The sequence below is a fragment of the Periophthalmus magnuspinnatus genome, chromosome 8, assembly GCF_009829125.3.
Source record: "Periophthalmus magnuspinnatus isolate fPerMag1 chromosome 8, fPerMag1.2.pri, whole genome shotgun sequence".
In the NCBI taxonomy this organism is placed as follows: Eukaryota; Metazoa; Chordata; class Actinopteri; order Gobiiformes; family Gobiidae; genus Periophthalmus; species Periophthalmus magnuspinnatus.
The window spans coordinates 26399584-26416268 of record NC_047133.1 but is presented as its reverse complement, the minus strand read 5'-3'; the positions used below and the strand labels follow the sequence as shown (position 1 = coordinate 26416268).

Genomic DNA, 16685 nt, shown 5'->3' with positions numbered 1-16685 from the left:
GCACACTCGCCATATTTTCAATCGTGGAGGGACTGTATCTGGCTGCCCTGGGTTAAACGGGGACAGTATACGAGACAGGACAAAATATTGATAGAAACCAAGGGCACTTCGTTTCTCGGGCTGTTACTCTCATCAAAATGAACATCTTCAGACTCACAGGAGACCTGTCTCATTTGGCTGCCATCATCATCCTGCTGATGAAAATATGGAAAACCAGGTCATGTGCAGGTAACGACAGCCTCTCTTTTATTCATCAAAAGTGCTTGAGCTTCATACGTGGCTCTGAAAGGTTTATGTCTCACCAGGGCTCCAGCAGGTTATATTTATCTAATACTTGCTGAGTGCTATCAGTAATAACTGCAGTCAGACTCATTCATTTCAGACAGTGGTTAAGCTAACAGCTTTAGCCTCAACACAATTTGCCTAAAGAAACCACTGCTATGTGCTTTGATTGCGCTGCTTTATTTATTTTTTGCGCACCTTAAAAACATTGGTATTTGCACGTTTGTGTTGTTTCTGCCATAGGGTATCATGTTTTATCCACTGACTGTATGTAACGCACATACTAACCTGCTAACATGCAGACGTGCTAACTAGCCCCCTTCAGCGGTCTTTGAACTGCATCTGTGATTTATTATGAGAGGCCTGTCACAAAATGCACATGGAGAAATTAATACATTAGACTGTTTTTGCTTGTGTAATTGGTTGGTTTTGGGTTTTTTTAAGCAAAATGCAAATATTTATTTTCCTCTAGCTGATTTGGTGCTCGATGTTTATGGTCTGGCGTCTGACGTGGCGTTCTAGAACACGCTACGGAAGTACACACTCCTGCTAACTTTAACCGCTAACTTTAGTGTAGAGTTTGTTTTTAAGATAGAACGTATTCAAGAATATTTATTTACTGTATCTATTTCTAAAATAGTGTGGGAATAATTGCTGAGAGAAGAAAATGTTAGTGTAAAGTAACAGTAATTTGCTGGAAGAGATTATTCAGTGATCTGTGGTTTATTTCAGTCGATTCCAAAATCTAAGATACCAGTGTATAGGTCACATGACTGTAAATAAACATTTAAAACTTTCCCATGTGGTTGTGTACATCCTTTCCTTGGCCAAGACATTATTTTTAAAAAGTGTTAATGTTTCTGAACTTCCAGCAGGTGTCATTGTCTGCCAATATATTTAAATTATATATTGAAATCTTTTTATCAATATGTTTTTCGAGTTATTATAATTAATAACTTTTTTTTTTTTGCCAAAGGTATTTCAGGCAAGAGCCAGATCCTCTTCGCAATTGTATTCACCACGCGTTACCTGGACCTCCTAACCTCATTCATCTCTCTGTATAACACTTGCATGAAGGTAAGGTAATATGTTTTTCTTATATACTTTAGGAGCATTCTTAAAGTCACTCCTTTTTTCCCCCCTCTAAAGGTGATTTACATTGGCTGTGCGTATGCTACTGTGTACTTGATCTACATGAAGTTCAGAGCAACCTATGATGGAAACCATGATAGCTTCAGAGTTGAGTTCTTGGTTGTTCCTGTTGGGGGACTTGCCGTTTTGATCAACCACGACTTCTCACTCTTGGAGGTAAAGTATTTATGTGGTGTATTTTGAATTCTAGATTTTGTTATTCTTTTGCCTTTCTCTTAACAAATTTTATCTGCTCAATCAGTATGCAATCGTTTCAGAGACATATTGACTGAGCATGATTGATTTTATGCCTAATTCAACCTGCAGAATTTATCCAAGTTAATGGGTAATGCTACAGGCAGTGAAGGTGATTTTTCTTGTTGGGATTGTTTTTTGACAATCTTTTCAAAACAATAATATATTTTCTCATAAAACATGTTATCAAACCATTATAGTCTTATAGTTACCTCCAGTACAGTTGAGTGTTTAAGTAGCACAACGTCTACTCTCACTTTTACGCATTTACTCATGCTCTTATTTTGATATTTTTATAGATTCTGTGGACTTTCTCCATCTACCTGGAGTCTGTGGCCATCCTACCCCAGCTCTTCATGATCAGTAAGACCGGCGAGGCAGAGACCATCACCACACATTATCTGTTCTGCTTGGGCTTGTACCGAGCACTCTATCTCTTCAACTGGATCTGGCGTTTCTACTTTGAGGGTTTCTTTGACATGATTGCCATTGTGGCTGGAGTGGTGCAGACAATCCTTTACTGCGATTTCTTCTACTTGTATGTCACAAAAGGTACGTGGAGCACTGCACCTGGAATTTTTTTTATTGACTCAAGGGGGAAATCTTCTGGGGTCTGAACTACACTTATACAGTTACAGTAATGTTGTATAATTCTCAAAAATCTGCTGAAACTTTTTGAAATATCACACATTTTTGTAACAAATTGGGTTGGTTTTAATAAAATGTCTTTTTTCTTTTTTACTTGGAAACATTCAAAGGCATTTTTGTGCTATAAGACCAATTATGTGGGAAATTATAGTCTGACTGTTTTTTTTTTTTTTTTACCAAGAAACCTCAAATTAGCCTTGGCTGTGGTAAACTGTGGTACATTTGTATTTGAATACAGAATGGACAATCTTCCAATGCTTTGGCCTCATGACTGCTAACGTCAGTGAAGGTTAAAGTGAAATCAAAACTTTGGTACAAGCTTCTCTCACATCTAGGTGAATCTAATCCTGAACAGTGTTCTGTTACTGCACTGTGTTTTTTTCCACTTAGAAGATGTGGGTGACTCTGTGAATCCCATATTTGGGCCTGAGGGGCACATGCTGGACACCACCCAGACAGACATTCACAATTGCACTCAAAAACACAGGAAGGGCAAGCAAACCAATAATCATTTTGTCCATGTTTGCTGACATATTTTAGCATGATGCTGAATAGATGTGAATGTAAATTTTCAACTTTTTGTTGTTTTGTCTTGTCAGTCTTAAAGGGCAAGAAGCTGAGCCTTCCAGCATAAAAAAAAACAAGTTGAGGAGGTGACGGGACTCCCAGCAGACTCAGGGCGAGCATGGATGAAATCGTGGGATCTCGTGACCAGCAGCAGGAGGCCTGTGACAGAGCCAACTCACGGGGAATAACACTAAAGTCTTTTGGATGATTTCAGAGGAACTGTTAAATGCCAACCGCCGCCAGAGCTGAATCAATCTCGATCAGCCATTGGATTTATTTGTTCAGCGTCTTTGCCTTAACACTTTCATTACTGTTGAAATAGGAGAAAGGCTTTTTCTATTTGCAAGGTGCTTTTTGTTGCTTTTTCCCTTGTATTTTTTTTTTTTTAATATTCTCGCAATGAAATGCACAAATGTACAGTTTTGGAAAAATGATAGAGTAATGTATCAGAGTGCCTGATAAGATTTATGTTCATTGTTCACTTTTTTCCATTTGCCATATTAATTGTATGCCTAAATTACTTCTATAAAATATTTGAGGCCAACAGTAAGTTTATAATTAGAAATAAAATCCCCAAAGTGTAATTTTTAATGCATTACTCAAATTGTTTGGTGAATATCCAATGAAAGATGTAACCAAATAAAAATGCCAACCATTTTGTAATAATCTGTATTGTAACCGTGACCGTTTTATGTATTGGCATTTAAACTGATTTAATGTGCCAGTTGCGTACTGCTATGAAAACATTTTTCAAATCTCCTTTTTATTAACTGAAATATAGTACCTATTTCATATTACTATCAATTGTCCAACACAGTGAGACTCAAATGTATACAACACATTTAATTTGGTGTAAGATGTATTTATCTACACTTGACTGTCATGTAATGCCTCTACTCTCAAGAAACCTTTCATAGAATAATTTCAATTCACTTTTACAGTATTTAGTATCCATTGTTTTGTTGTTGTTTTTTTTGCATGACATCACATTCATTAAAGATTTTTTTTATCATAGATTGTGTGATCACATATTTTTACATTTTGGATTTACTCACATTATCAAAAGATGCTTATTTTTTCACATCAGGAAAGATGGTCAGAATGATTTGGAAATGTAAAGTGCTACAGGGCATAAGTCCGTGGGAAGTATTCCCACTTCCCATTTCAGACATAGAAGAAATGCACAAGTCGCCTTGATCACATGCACAGTACATATACTGTTAAATGGTCCAGGGCATTTGCTAAAAGTACAGCACCCAGAAAACAATCACAATCAACTTTTTGTGTTTTTGGGAGATTTAAACAGCCAACATGTCATACAGTATTAAAAAAATGTATTTAAAAAATATTTGTCAAATAGTTACTTTTATTTTTCATAATAAATACATGTTACTATATTATTAAAGATACATATATTTGTATCTTAAAAGCAGTGTCACATTTAAATATTAGTGCATTTTCCAGGTAAAATAGTTAATTTGACATATGCAGCCATCACATTCTTAACACGCTCATTGCACATTGTTCACTGGTTCTCTCACAAACATAGGCACTATAAATGAGTGTTTTCAAAATGCATTTAAAACTGTTCATATTGCATAAAATATATTTAGATACCAAACTTATGAAAGATAAAAACCAGTTTCCTAAAATCAAATCAGTTTTGGGGGTCAACTTTCTCCTCTTCTGCAGCTGTTGGCCCGCTTTGCTAAAAGAAATTAAGAAAAAAAAGTGCATAAGTAATGGAATCTTCTGATACAAAATCTTGAGACTAAAAACATTAGCTACCGTTGCCCCATGTTGGTAGTAGCTGCTATAAAGGTTGGTAATTGTCATATAAAAAGTGCCGAAGACGACAGAGGCCACCACTGAGAAGAAGGCGAGTCCTGATAGTGTGAAGAGCAGCGTCAGTCCAGCTACAAACAACAGGAACACTGGAAAACAGAGCCAGAGTTAGTAAGATTCATGACTTAAAATCTAAGAAATAAGATGACAACAATTCATTTGATTATAAAGTCATCAAAATTCAGTCTAATAGTGACATATGCTTGGTTGAGTAAAAGCATATGGTTTGGAGAAGTGTTTGTGATTTGAAGGAAGAAATTATTATTATTTTTTGTTAAATGGCGCTGGTTAAAACTCTTTCTTTTGTTTTGTTCATAAAATCAATACTGAAAGTTAATTTACTTGACAAGAAAAAGGAAATTTTATCGAAACTCAAGATTGCTCACTATGCGTAGAAAATATAAAATATATATTTTTGCCACATGTTTAATGTTTAATGGGGCACTATGTCTTTTTTTTTAAATTGGAAACCTTCTTTCCTCCATGGAGATATTGTTATGCATGTTCCACAAAATGGCTAAACTTAACAATCCATATAGAGTCAAGCAGGTGACTTCACCAATCAAGACATGGCAATAAAACGTATTTGAAAAAATGAAAGATAGACAAGTTTACTGTACTGTAGAATATTCCAGAGTTAAGAGACAGTTAATGCATAATATTTTGTTATTTGAATTTGGAACAGTTGTATTATTTTTAAATCATGTCTAGGTACACATCTTTGGTCCAGTTCAAACCTTGAAATTCATTATTCGCAACTCTGTAGATGGAGCGACATGGAGTGTGTGACGACTCTTACCCTCAACGAAAACAAAGCCCACCACTGACAGCACCAGAGTCACAAGGGCAAAAACAACAAAAAGTCCAACAGGCAAAACAGCCATGGAAGTAAAGAGGAGCATGGACAGGCCAAAGACGGGATGCTGCCGGAGATACTGCCCCAATCTGGAGTTTAGAAACCGGGACACCTTAAAAACATACAGAAAGTTACATTCAGTAAAGTTATGTGATATAACAACAAAATTGTATTATATTCAATAACTTTTTTTTCTTATTAAAAACAAATAAAATGGAATTTCCTGAACATAAACAATGGACTTTATGATCTGTGCCATTCGACTCAAAACGTAGGTTAAATCCTTTCCTCCTAAGTCTGAACTTTGCTCCAAACCACATGCTTTTACAGACAGGGGGCAGGCTGTGCACCGCTCAGTTAAAATGATACAAGCAGATCATTGACAATTAGGAACGGAAGAAACTCTATCTTGTTTAAAATTTGTGCAGTTAGTTCCCATCAGTAGTGGAAGAAGTAATACATTTTGTTACATAATTAAAAGTACAGATACTGGAGCAAAAAAAAATCCTAAAAAACTCAAGTAAAAGTAACAGTATCACATGAAAAAAATCTAATAGCAAAAGTATTAAAGTACCCATTTAAAAACGTACTTACATAATGCTCACATTATGAACAAGTTAAAAATAAACCCCCCAGTCTTTTCAGTAGGTCTCAAACAGTAATACAAAAATACTTTTCTGTCCCGTTCAAAAATAAAGTGACGTAGAAAGTATCCACTTTAAAAAGTATTCACGTAAAGTACAGATACCTAAAATTTGTACTTTACTTCATTACAATCCATTTCTGATTCCCATAGATTTCTGTTGAGGCTGTGATCGCACATGCTCTCCTTATTAAATACTGATATATCTTGTATATATTGTATACAATTTTTGAAGTAAGAATGACTCTTAAATGCAATCTTAAGCTATATTCCACATGATGCCTGGTTATTCAGTTTACTTTTAGACAACTGGGGGAAAACAGAGTATGAGGAGCCACCATATCCCCTTCTATTAATGAGAAACACTGATAAAGTAATAGTAAAGACATATATGAGAATAATTTAAGCTTCTTACCCTGGGGTCTTCACAAAGCTGGTTTAAAAGTGGGTTCAAACTCTGACAAAGTGGCGTGCTGCTGCCTTCCATCTTCACTCTTTTAGAACAACTTTAAACCTGCAAAATGGGGAAAAAGTCAAGAACATAAATATCACACATAAATATAACAGTTGAATAACAAATCTGCTAAAACTACAGTGAAAATCTCAAAATTAAATCATAAAACACTGACAGAGGAAAATGGGTTGGGAGAAAGACAGAACTGGATGTTGGAGAAAAAATCTAAACAAATGAATTGTGTCCTGTTTCCTCAAGAGTAAAAAGACACATCACAGCACACCTCTTCTGGTTCTTCCTCCTCCCTCTTCCTCATTTTTAAAAGTTGAATGTTGCACAGCGCCATCTACTGGCCACTTGATGTATTGCAACTCGTGGAAGTGCAGCCAGATCCACCTAATGACCCTCATTTTAATCCTAAAATGTATGCAATCAGTGCATCAGGTTGAATGAGAATTTAGTATCATTTATCATCTTAGTTTGATTCTGGCCTGAGAACAATAATTCAAAACACATAGTTATAACTGGGTTTCAGATGATTTGAAACATTGTATATTATTTATTGTATGGATCTAGTCACTAATGAATAATGACCAGATTCAATATTTGTGCATTTGCCTTTTGTAGTTCATGGCAAAGTACAATGTAATCAATGTTGCTCTTGCCCCCCCATCTGAGAGTATGACGTCATCACATCCTAGAATCTGAAGCCCATGAATAGCTTTGTTAAATGTTCTCCTTCTCTGATGGCACCTTAGAGTCTGACCCAATCACAAAGGAGGCTCTGTTTAGTTCATCCATCTTCTGTCTCCTTCTGCCAACTGGAAACTGGTCAGGGCAACCTGTCAGGAACAATGGGTGATCACTGCAGCAGCACCTGAGGACCAAGCTCCAGATTTTGGGCAGGGATCTTAGTCAGGATTACTCTAGCCGGAGACCCACTCACTGGAAACCCACTCAGACACAGCGAGAACACGCAAACTAAAATGCCCCACCCAGTCCAGGAATCAAACCTGAAATCTTACTGCTGGGCCATTCTGTCTTCATCAAGGGCCCACAATAAGCCTTTTGACTGGATATTTAGATATAGATGGAGAGCAATTGGTACAATAATAATAATGATAATAATAATAATAATAATAATAATAATAATAATAATAATAATAATAATAATAATAATAATAATATTATATTATAAATTCCTCCCGTGGACCCACCACCTGCGGGAGGAGCCATGAGGGGCGGGTGCGGAGAGATCCGGGTAGCAGTCGAAGGCGGGGACCTCGACGACCGGATCTCCGGACATGGAGACTAGCTCTGGGGACATGGAATGTCACCTCGCTGGGGGGGAAGGAGCCTGAGCTTGTGCGGGAGGTTGAGCGTTACCGGCTAGATATAGTCGGCCTCACCTCCACGCACAGCTTGGGCTCTGGAACCCATCTTCTTGAGAGGGGTTGGACTCTCCATTTCTCTGGCGTTGCCCGCGGGGAGCGGCGGCGAGCTGGTGTGGGCTTGCTCATTGCCCCACAGCTCAGCCACTGCGTGTTGGGGTTCACTCCGGTGAACGAGAGGGTCGCGTCCCTGCGCCTTCGGGTCGGGGACAGGTCTCTCACTGTTGTGTCGGCCTACGGGCCAAACAGCAGTGCAGAGTACCCGGCCTTCTTGGAGTCCCTGGGAGGGGTACTAGACAGTGCACCAACCGGGGACTCCGTTGTTCTCCTGGGGGACTTCAACGCCCATGTGGGTAACGACAGTGACACTTGGAGGGGCGTGATTGGGAGGAACGGCCTCCCCGATCTGAACCCGAGCGGTGCTAGTCACAGCTTGTCCATAACAAACACCATGTTCGAGCACAAGGGTGTCCATCGGTGCACATGGCACCAGGACACTCTAGGTCGGAGGTCGATGATCGACTTTGTTGTCGTGTCATCTGACCTCCGACCGCGTGTCTTGGACACTCGGGTGAAGAGAGGGGCTGAGCTGTCAACTGATCACCACCTGGTGGTGAGTTGGATCCGCTGGCGGAGGAGGAAGCCGGACAGACCTGGCAGGCCCAAGCGTATTGTGAGGGTCTGCTGGGAACGTCTGGCGGAGCCCTCTGTCAGGGGGGTCTTCAACTCCCGCCTCCGGGAGAGCTTCTCCCTGATCCCGGGGGAGGTTGGAGACATGGACTCCGAGTGGGCCATGTTCTCCACCTCTATTGTTGATGCGGCTGCTCGTAGCTGTGGTCGTAAGGTCTGTGGTGCTTGTCGCGGCGGCAATCCCCGAACCCGGTGGTGGACACCGGAAGTAAGGGATGCCGTCAAGCTGAAGAAGGAGTCCTATCGAGCCTTGTTGGCTCGTGGGACTCCTGAGGCAGCTGATGAGTACCAGCAGGCCAAGCGTGCCGCGGCTCGGGCGGTCACAGAGGCAAAAACTCGGGGTTGGGAGGAGTTCGGGGAGGCCATGGAGGAGGACTATCGGACGGCCTCAAAGAGATTCTGGCAAACCGTCCGACGCCTCAGGAGGGGAAAGCAGTGCTTCACCAACACTGTTTACAGTGCGGGTGGAGAGCTGCTGACCTCGACTGGGGATGTTGTCGGGCGGTGGAAGGAATACTTTGAGGATCTCCTCAATCCCACTGTCACGTCTTCCGAGGAGGAAGCAGAAACTGGGGACCCAGAGGCGGACTCGTCCATCACCCTGGCTGAAGTCACTGAGGTGGTTGGCAAGCTCCTCGGTGGCAAGGCTCCGGGGGTGGATGAGATCCGTCCTGAGTACCTCAAGTCTCTGGATGTTGTGGGACTGTCTTGGCTGACACGTCTCTGCAACATCGCGTGGCGGTCGGGGACAGTACCTGTGGAATGGCAGACCGGGGTGGTGGTCCCTCTGTATAAAAAGGGGGACCGGAGGGTGTGTTCCAATTACAGGGGAATCACACTCCTCAGCCTTCCCGGTAAGGTCTATTCCAGGGTGCTGGAGAGGAGAATCCGACCGATAGTCGAACCTCGGATTCAGGAGGAGCAGTGTGGTTTTCGTCCTGGTCGTGGAACACTGGACCAGCTCTATACTCTCCATCGGGTCCTCGAGGGCTCATGGGAGTATGCCCAACCAGTCCACATGTGTTTTGTGGATCTGGAGAAGGCATTCGACCGTGTCCCTCGTGGTGTCCTTTGGGGGGTGCTCTGGGAGTATGGGGTCCGGGGCTCTTTGCTAAGGGCTGTCCGGTCCCTGTATGACCGGAGCAGGAGCTGTGTTCGCATTGCCGGCAGTAAGTCAGACCTGTTCCCAGTGCATGTTGGACTCCGCCAGGGCTGCCCTTTGTCACCGGTTCTGTTCATTATATTTATGGACAGAATTTCTAGGCGCAGTCAGGGGCCGGAGGGGGCCTGGTTTGGGAACCACAGGATTTCATCTCTGCTGTTTGCAGATGATGTTGTCCTGATGGCTTCTTCGAGCCACGACCTGCAGCAGGCACTGGGGCGGTTTGCAGCCGAGTGTGAAGCGGCTGGGATGAGAATCAGCTCCTCCAAATCCGAGGCCATGGTTCTCGACCGGAAAAAGGTGGTTTGCTCTCTCCGGGTGGGTGGTGAGTCTCTGCCCCAAGTGGAGGAGTTCAAGTATCTCGGGGTCTTGTTCACGAGTGAGGGAAGGATGGAGCGTGAGATTGACAGGCGGATCGGTGCAGCGTCTGCAGTGATGCGGTCGCTGTATCGGTCCGTTGTGGTAAAGAAGGAGCTGAGCCGGAAGGCGAAGCTCTCGATTTACCGGTCAATCTACGTTCCTACCCTCACCTATGGTCATGAGCTTTGGGTAATGACCGAAAGGACAAGATCGCGGATACAAGCGGCTGAAATGGGCTTCCTCCGCAGAGTGGCCGGGCGCACCCTTAGGGATAGGGTGAGGAGCTCGGTCACACGGGAGGAGCTCGGAGTAGAGCCGCTGCTCCTACACGTTGAGAGGAACCAGCTGAGGTGGCTCGGGCATCTGCTCAGGATGCCTCCTGGACGCCTCCCTAGGGAGGTGTTCTGGGCATGTCCCACCGGGAGGAGGCCCCGGGGAAGACCCAGGACACGCTGGAGGGACTATGTCTCTCGGCTGGCCTGGGAACGCCTTGGGGTCCCACCGGAGGAGCTGGAGGACGTGTCCGGGGTGAGGGAAGTCTGGGAGTCCCTGCTTAGACTGCTGCCCCCGCGACCCGGCCCCGGATAAGCGGAAGAAAATGGATGGATGGATGGATGGATAATAATAATAATAATAATAGTACATCAGACTTATATAGCATTTTTTTGGACACTCAAAGATGCTTTACAAACAAGAAGAAAACATTAGAGGATGATGGTGCAAATAATAGAGGGAATGCTGGATTGAACAGGTGAGTTTTTAGTAGCTGATTGTAGTAGTAGTTGTTAGAGGTGGGTTGAGGGTAGACCGTAGAAAAGGCTTTTGCAGTAGTCGAGTCTGGAGGTGATGAATGAGTGAATCAGGATTTCTGCAGTGGGCTGAAAGAGGGAGGGATGGAGATGGGCGATGTTGCAGAAGTGGAAAAAAGATGTTTTGGTGATGTGGCTGATGTGAGCTCTGAATGACAGGGTATGGTCCATGATGGATGATGCTGAGGTTCCATACGAAGAGGGAGGGGGTAATGGTGTGGCCATCGATAAAGAGTTCTGAGCAGAGGGAGGAGACTGAAATGTTTCGAAGAGTTGAAAGTTGAGAAGGTACTGTATTAATGGAGTTGGGTGATCTATTATTTTGGAGAGGACTAACTACATGTTTGTGTAATCCCTCAGTCATCCAGGTCTGATCCATAGTAAAGACCAAAAAATAAAATCTGTCAACTAGACAAAAAGCTGTAGGAGTGAAGATGTTTGGCTGCTCATCCAAGCGGTTTCTTCAGTTCTGGTCAGATTGCTGGTGGACGCTGCCTTGTATCTGTCTGAAGGGAGGAGCTAACTATATTTAAACTGGAAACAGCATTTGTTTACAGTTTCTATATGTAAACTAGGTCTACTGAGCTACACTAAGTGTGCACTGTGCCTGAGCCATACTTAGCATAATCATACAACTCTTAATGGGTGTTTTTCACACCTACTGGCATCCTGGCTAGCTCTATTGTTCTCTTTATTTCCTTTGTTTCCTTTGTTTGCTTGTTTGCTTTGTTTGCTCCTACAACTTTTTGTCCAGTTGACAGATTTTATTTTTGGCTTTGACTAACTATATGAATAACAAGTTAGGTGAATAAAAGTTTTTATCTTTGTGACAGCTGTAGCAAGTTGACACTGGTTGATGTTGGAGCATTTTGTAATCTACAGGTGACCATACAGTATAATAACACTAGACCTGCAATGTGTTTGATAAGATATTCAAATAAGCCATTTCACAATTTTCCTCAGCTTTATTGATATAATAATTAGAGATAGACCATATATCGGTTGGCCTTATATCTCCAGCACAGGTCAATATTTAGCTTTGGTGGATTTTCTGCCTAAAACATACACACAATGCTTCATTTTAACGCTTTAATACAAAGAGATAAATGCACTAAATGTGATACACTACTTTTAGTAAAGCAGTTTGTAGTAAATTTAAATTACATAATTTGAGGAAAATGATCTAAATCTTCCCTATATATTGCCCTAAAAGTATCAGCAGATCTTATTGGCCATCGGTTGCTCTGGTTTCTAAACAGTCAGTAATTGCATTGCCATGAAAAAAAAACATATCTGATCATCTCTTCTCTAATAATAATATTACATATGCATAAGTAAATCCTCTGGTCAGTAACAGTAGATGGGCTACGTTTTTGTTTTAAGAGAAACAGTGTCTTGGAATCGCCAGTGGATGGCGTTAAAGTGTTGCATTTTAAGCCTATGACAAACTCCTGGACAAGTTCATCAGTCTCCCTTTGCATGTTTTTTGTAGGTGTGTGATTGCAACAGCAAGATTAAGACATGAACTGATCAGAATGTCAAATGGTTGAACTTCAGCTCCAGTGTTGATTGCTTCTTCAGTCACAGATGACCATTTCAGTCATGCACAAATGAATTATACCCTGGAGTTTTGTTCAGCGTAGAATGTACACATAGCCACCTCTTAAATGTAAGGGAAATGATCCAGTGTAATCTAGTTCATATTAAATACCCAGGCTAGAGACTCCTATGGGAACACTGATGACAACTTATCTGACTCCTTACCGCTGCTGGCCATATAATCTATCACACTCCGTTGTATCGAGTAGGGATTTGGATAGAGCAAAGGAGAGACAGCCACTACCTCTACAGACTGCTAAACATAATGAACTCACTGAACCGAGTAAACTGCAGACTTGTGTACGTGCAAACACAAGGAGTTTCCCTGATTGGATTCTGCACTCCACAATAATGTCCAGTTCTACTTTGTGAGGAACCTATGCAATATGCTCTTTGGTGGCCCCTACAGTTAGATTGACCAGCAGCAACACATTGATCAGCACGAACAGAGAGAATAGTATGTGATGCAGTCATACTCCCAGTTGGACAAAAATCCACAAATGATCCTTTATATTGGTGACTATAGGCCCTTGAACTTGCTATATTACTACAGAAACTGCATATTGGTCATTTTATTTAACCCCCTTCTCCATTAAGCATTACCTACAGGTCTTAAAATGTTGAGATGCCATGTGAAAACCGTCCATTAATCATGATTTAACTGATTACCAGACAAACAGCACAGGCCTTCATAGCAGACCAAAACATCATGTAAGACCCCTCCTTTGCTGTACAGGCTGCATACTGGCTATCCAGACCAATCCAGACCAATCCAGGTCAATATCACAGAGGTCAGTGTCATCATATAACTATCCATAAGGTGCACATAGTACTGCCCAGTGTCTGATGTTATGTCTACTATAGCACTTGCTAATTAAACCTCTCAGTAGATTGCAGCACCCATGATTGATGGGACTTCAGCAAATTTCAATTTCCACGCCTTAATTACTGGGAGGAGCCAACAGATGCGTGAAAAGTTGATCTGCATGTCGGGTTTGCTACTCCTATTTAATGCTTCTTTATATGATTACTTTAACCCTTTTCTATCTCAGTTTACAAATTAAATATGTTTCTCAACTAACTATAGTAACTGGCTAATTAATTCACAAAATTCAACAAACTGCAGGTATTACACTGCTATAGACTACTGTAAACAGTTAGGGTTATTCATAGGTTTCAGCCTCTTGTTATATGATGTCTAACTTTTCATCCTTCTGAAACCTATGGTACTTCTATTGCCACAACAAACTGTATAATATATATGTCAACATAGATGGTGAAATGAATCTCTTGGGTACCATTTTATACTAAGTACACAAATTGATCTTAATAAAGCATAAACTCAAAATGTTTCAGGCTTAGTAACTATTTATATTTAAGGAGTTATTTTGGCTGTGTTTATTGCACTGAAAAATGTAGAACAAACATGTGAACTCTGAGCAGGCTTGCATCTCCACAAACCTGATTCTTATTTGGCCTGGAGGATGGTCTCCTAATGCTTGTTTCCATGGAAATGTTGCATTGGCTTTAATCTTCCACAGTATGACATAAAACCTATCTACCGCTGTGTAAAATGTTTCAAAGGATCATTTTAACTTTCTTTTAACTCTAACTCTATGGAATAATGCAGGTGATGTGGAACCTCCAGAAAGTTCTATACTGTACCTTTAAGTGTAGTTATTGTAAAATGTTTGCTGTGCTGTGAGTGTCAACAAAAACAAAACATTTCAAAAGTAAATAAAATCTGTAAAACAAATGCTGTTGTTTGTTTCTACCGCTCATTACCTATGCAGTTTTCCTTGGGGACTCCTGATTTGATGGATGTCCGCTGCTCCATCCACTGTGTGTTTTGATGTTTGAGATTTGATTTACGACGGGGGGGGGGGGTGATGCATGGCGAATGACAGATCCTGAGGAAGTATGGAATAATTGAGAAGGTGTGATGGGCTGTCGAGGTCATTATTAAGGAAAGGGTGCAAGAGAAACTCAGTGTAGCCATTATTTTGCGCTATGTTCTTAGTCTTTGACTGTGGAGAGAGAAAAAGGAGGAAAAGAGGAGTGGACCAGGGAGTGGAGATGAATAGTGTGGTCCATATTTTGACAAGGGGTTTCCTCGTGCTCATTAAACCTGTCGCCGTGAATGTGCCACGTGCCGGACTCATTGATCCCAGAAAATGAATTCTTTTCCCTGGTGGTGAAACATGCTTGGAGCTGGACACATTTACACTGTATCCACTGTTGTCAATTTTGGATTTAACTTAAAAATTATACGTAAAAAAAAAATATAATAATGGCAAATAAATATTTAAATAATATAATAAATAAATAATATATATATAATATATATAAACATATTGCAACAAATTAAAGGATAATATAACAGATCAGTTTGAAGGAAATTTTTGTTAAAAAAATCCTTTATCAAAGTTTATTTATTGCAAAGAATAAGAACTTAAGGACCAAATATGCAAAAAAAAGCTTGACGTTACTAGAAAACTACATAAATCTGATTGAAATGTAGAATAGATTCACTGTCACAGTCTGAAGAACACTTTCTTGTTTTTTGTCAAAACTTGTGAAAAACGGGAAGCAATGAATAGAGCATTTACCCCAAATCTATAAGCCTGCTAACACTTTGGAGATCTGCAGTGAATTCTCAGTGTTATGTTCCAAGTGTAGCTTAAAAGTTAAGGTTAAGGTACACTTTATTGCCCCGTAGAGAAATTTCAATGTTGCTGGGGCGTGTCCTCAGGACTGCTCCTGCCGCACCCAGGGATCCATCTCCATGATCTTGTGCCAGACTTGGTCAGGGCTACCTTAGCTGGAGGAGTTTACCTATTGCCCAAAGTGTAATGTTTTAGCCAAAAAAAAAAAAAAAAAGACAAAACAAACAAACAAAGAAAAATATTAAAATAAAAAGCACGTTATTATTGTTGTTGTTGTTGTTTTTCATTTTGGATGCTTTTATTACACTGAAAACTTTAGTGAGCAGACTTGCATCTCCACAAACCTGACTCTCATTTGGCTTTGAGAAGGGCCTCCTTCAGCTTATTTTCATGGGAATTCTTCTTTCATTCTTTTGGCTAATATTCCATAGTATGGCATATTTTCTGAGGTATGTTTTTTTTTAACCTTCTATTTGGAATTATGCAGGTGACGTGCCACTCCAGAAAGTTACATTGTGTTACTTTAGGACAATGTGACACAATTACTTCTGGTGTTTACATTTCTTAAAAATTGTAAAAAAAAAAAAAATGTAAATTGTAATATAACTATGCAAAGCAGACAACAACTTTTGCTCATCATATTGAGAGGCTGAGGACAACCACACCGTGCACGGGGACAGATAGCACAATATCCTGTACTCAAACAGTGATGTGGCAGCGGTGAAACAAATCCTTTATAATGCAAACACAACACATTTGTCAGGTGCATCTGTACAACCTCCCGCCCACTCAGACAGGGACAAAAGAGCTCATGGAGACAGGGGCGATCCTTTCTGTGCCATGACTGTTTGAAGCCCTAACCACTTTGAATGGAGCAGTCCTTGAGGTACATGAAAGCAGAGGCCGGCACGGCAGGTAGCACATCTAACGGGCAGGTAATCGCAGCGAGAGGCCAGCCGGAGGAGCACACCAGGTACACTGAAAGAGGGATTAGCATGGATTCATCATCAGCCTGAAGCAACAGAAAAGAACAGCATCAAAAACACTTACTTTATACTGTCAGCTGGAGGGGCTCAGCAGGTTGGTGGGTTAAATCATCATCAACGTCAACATGGGAAAGACAAGTAAAACAAGCTCAAATAATTCCAAAAAAAATCATCAACTATCTTTATCAGTCATCTTAAAGGTGTATTATGTAACTTTTCTTGTGGAGAGTATGCCTTGTCTGTATGGATACTTTATTACTTTTGCCAGGCCAAGGTCCAGGTCAGTATTATGTACTATACAAGAATATGTTTTAAAAGGTATTTTGAGCAATAAAAACACC

At 41.0% G+C, this 16685-nt stretch overlaps 2 protein-coding genes across 2 annotated transcripts; one reads left to right on the top strand and one right to left on the bottom strand.

The window, feature by feature from the left end:
- On the top strand, nt 1-4223 carry LOC117375022 (ER lumen protein-retaining receptor 2-like). Its single transcript, XM_033971269.2, has 5 exons — nt 1-228; nt 1259-1359; nt 1432-1590; nt 1968-2220; nt 2916-4223. The coding sequence occupies exons 1-5, from the start codon at nt 138-140 to the stop codon at nt 2948-2950; spliced, it is 639 nt and encodes a 212-aa protein (XP_033827160.1). The 5' UTR covers nt 1-137; the 3' UTR covers nt 2951-4223.
- Nucleotides 4224-4310: 87 nt separating this feature from the next.
- Nucleotides 4311-6971, bottom strand: LOC117375137 (lipid droplet assembly factor 1-like). The gene is made up of 5 exons (XM_033971395.2): nt 6857-6971; nt 6643-6741; nt 5528-5696; nt 4672-4817; nt 4311-4591 (listed from the first exon to the last, which is right to left on the bottom strand). The coding sequence occupies exons 2-5, from the start codon at nt 6712-6714 to the stop codon at nt 4541-4543; spliced, it is 438 nt and encodes a 145-aa protein (XP_033827286.1). The 5' UTR covers nt 6715-6741; nt 6857-6971; the 3' UTR covers nt 4311-4540.
- Nucleotides 6972-16685: the final 9714 nt, after the last annotated feature.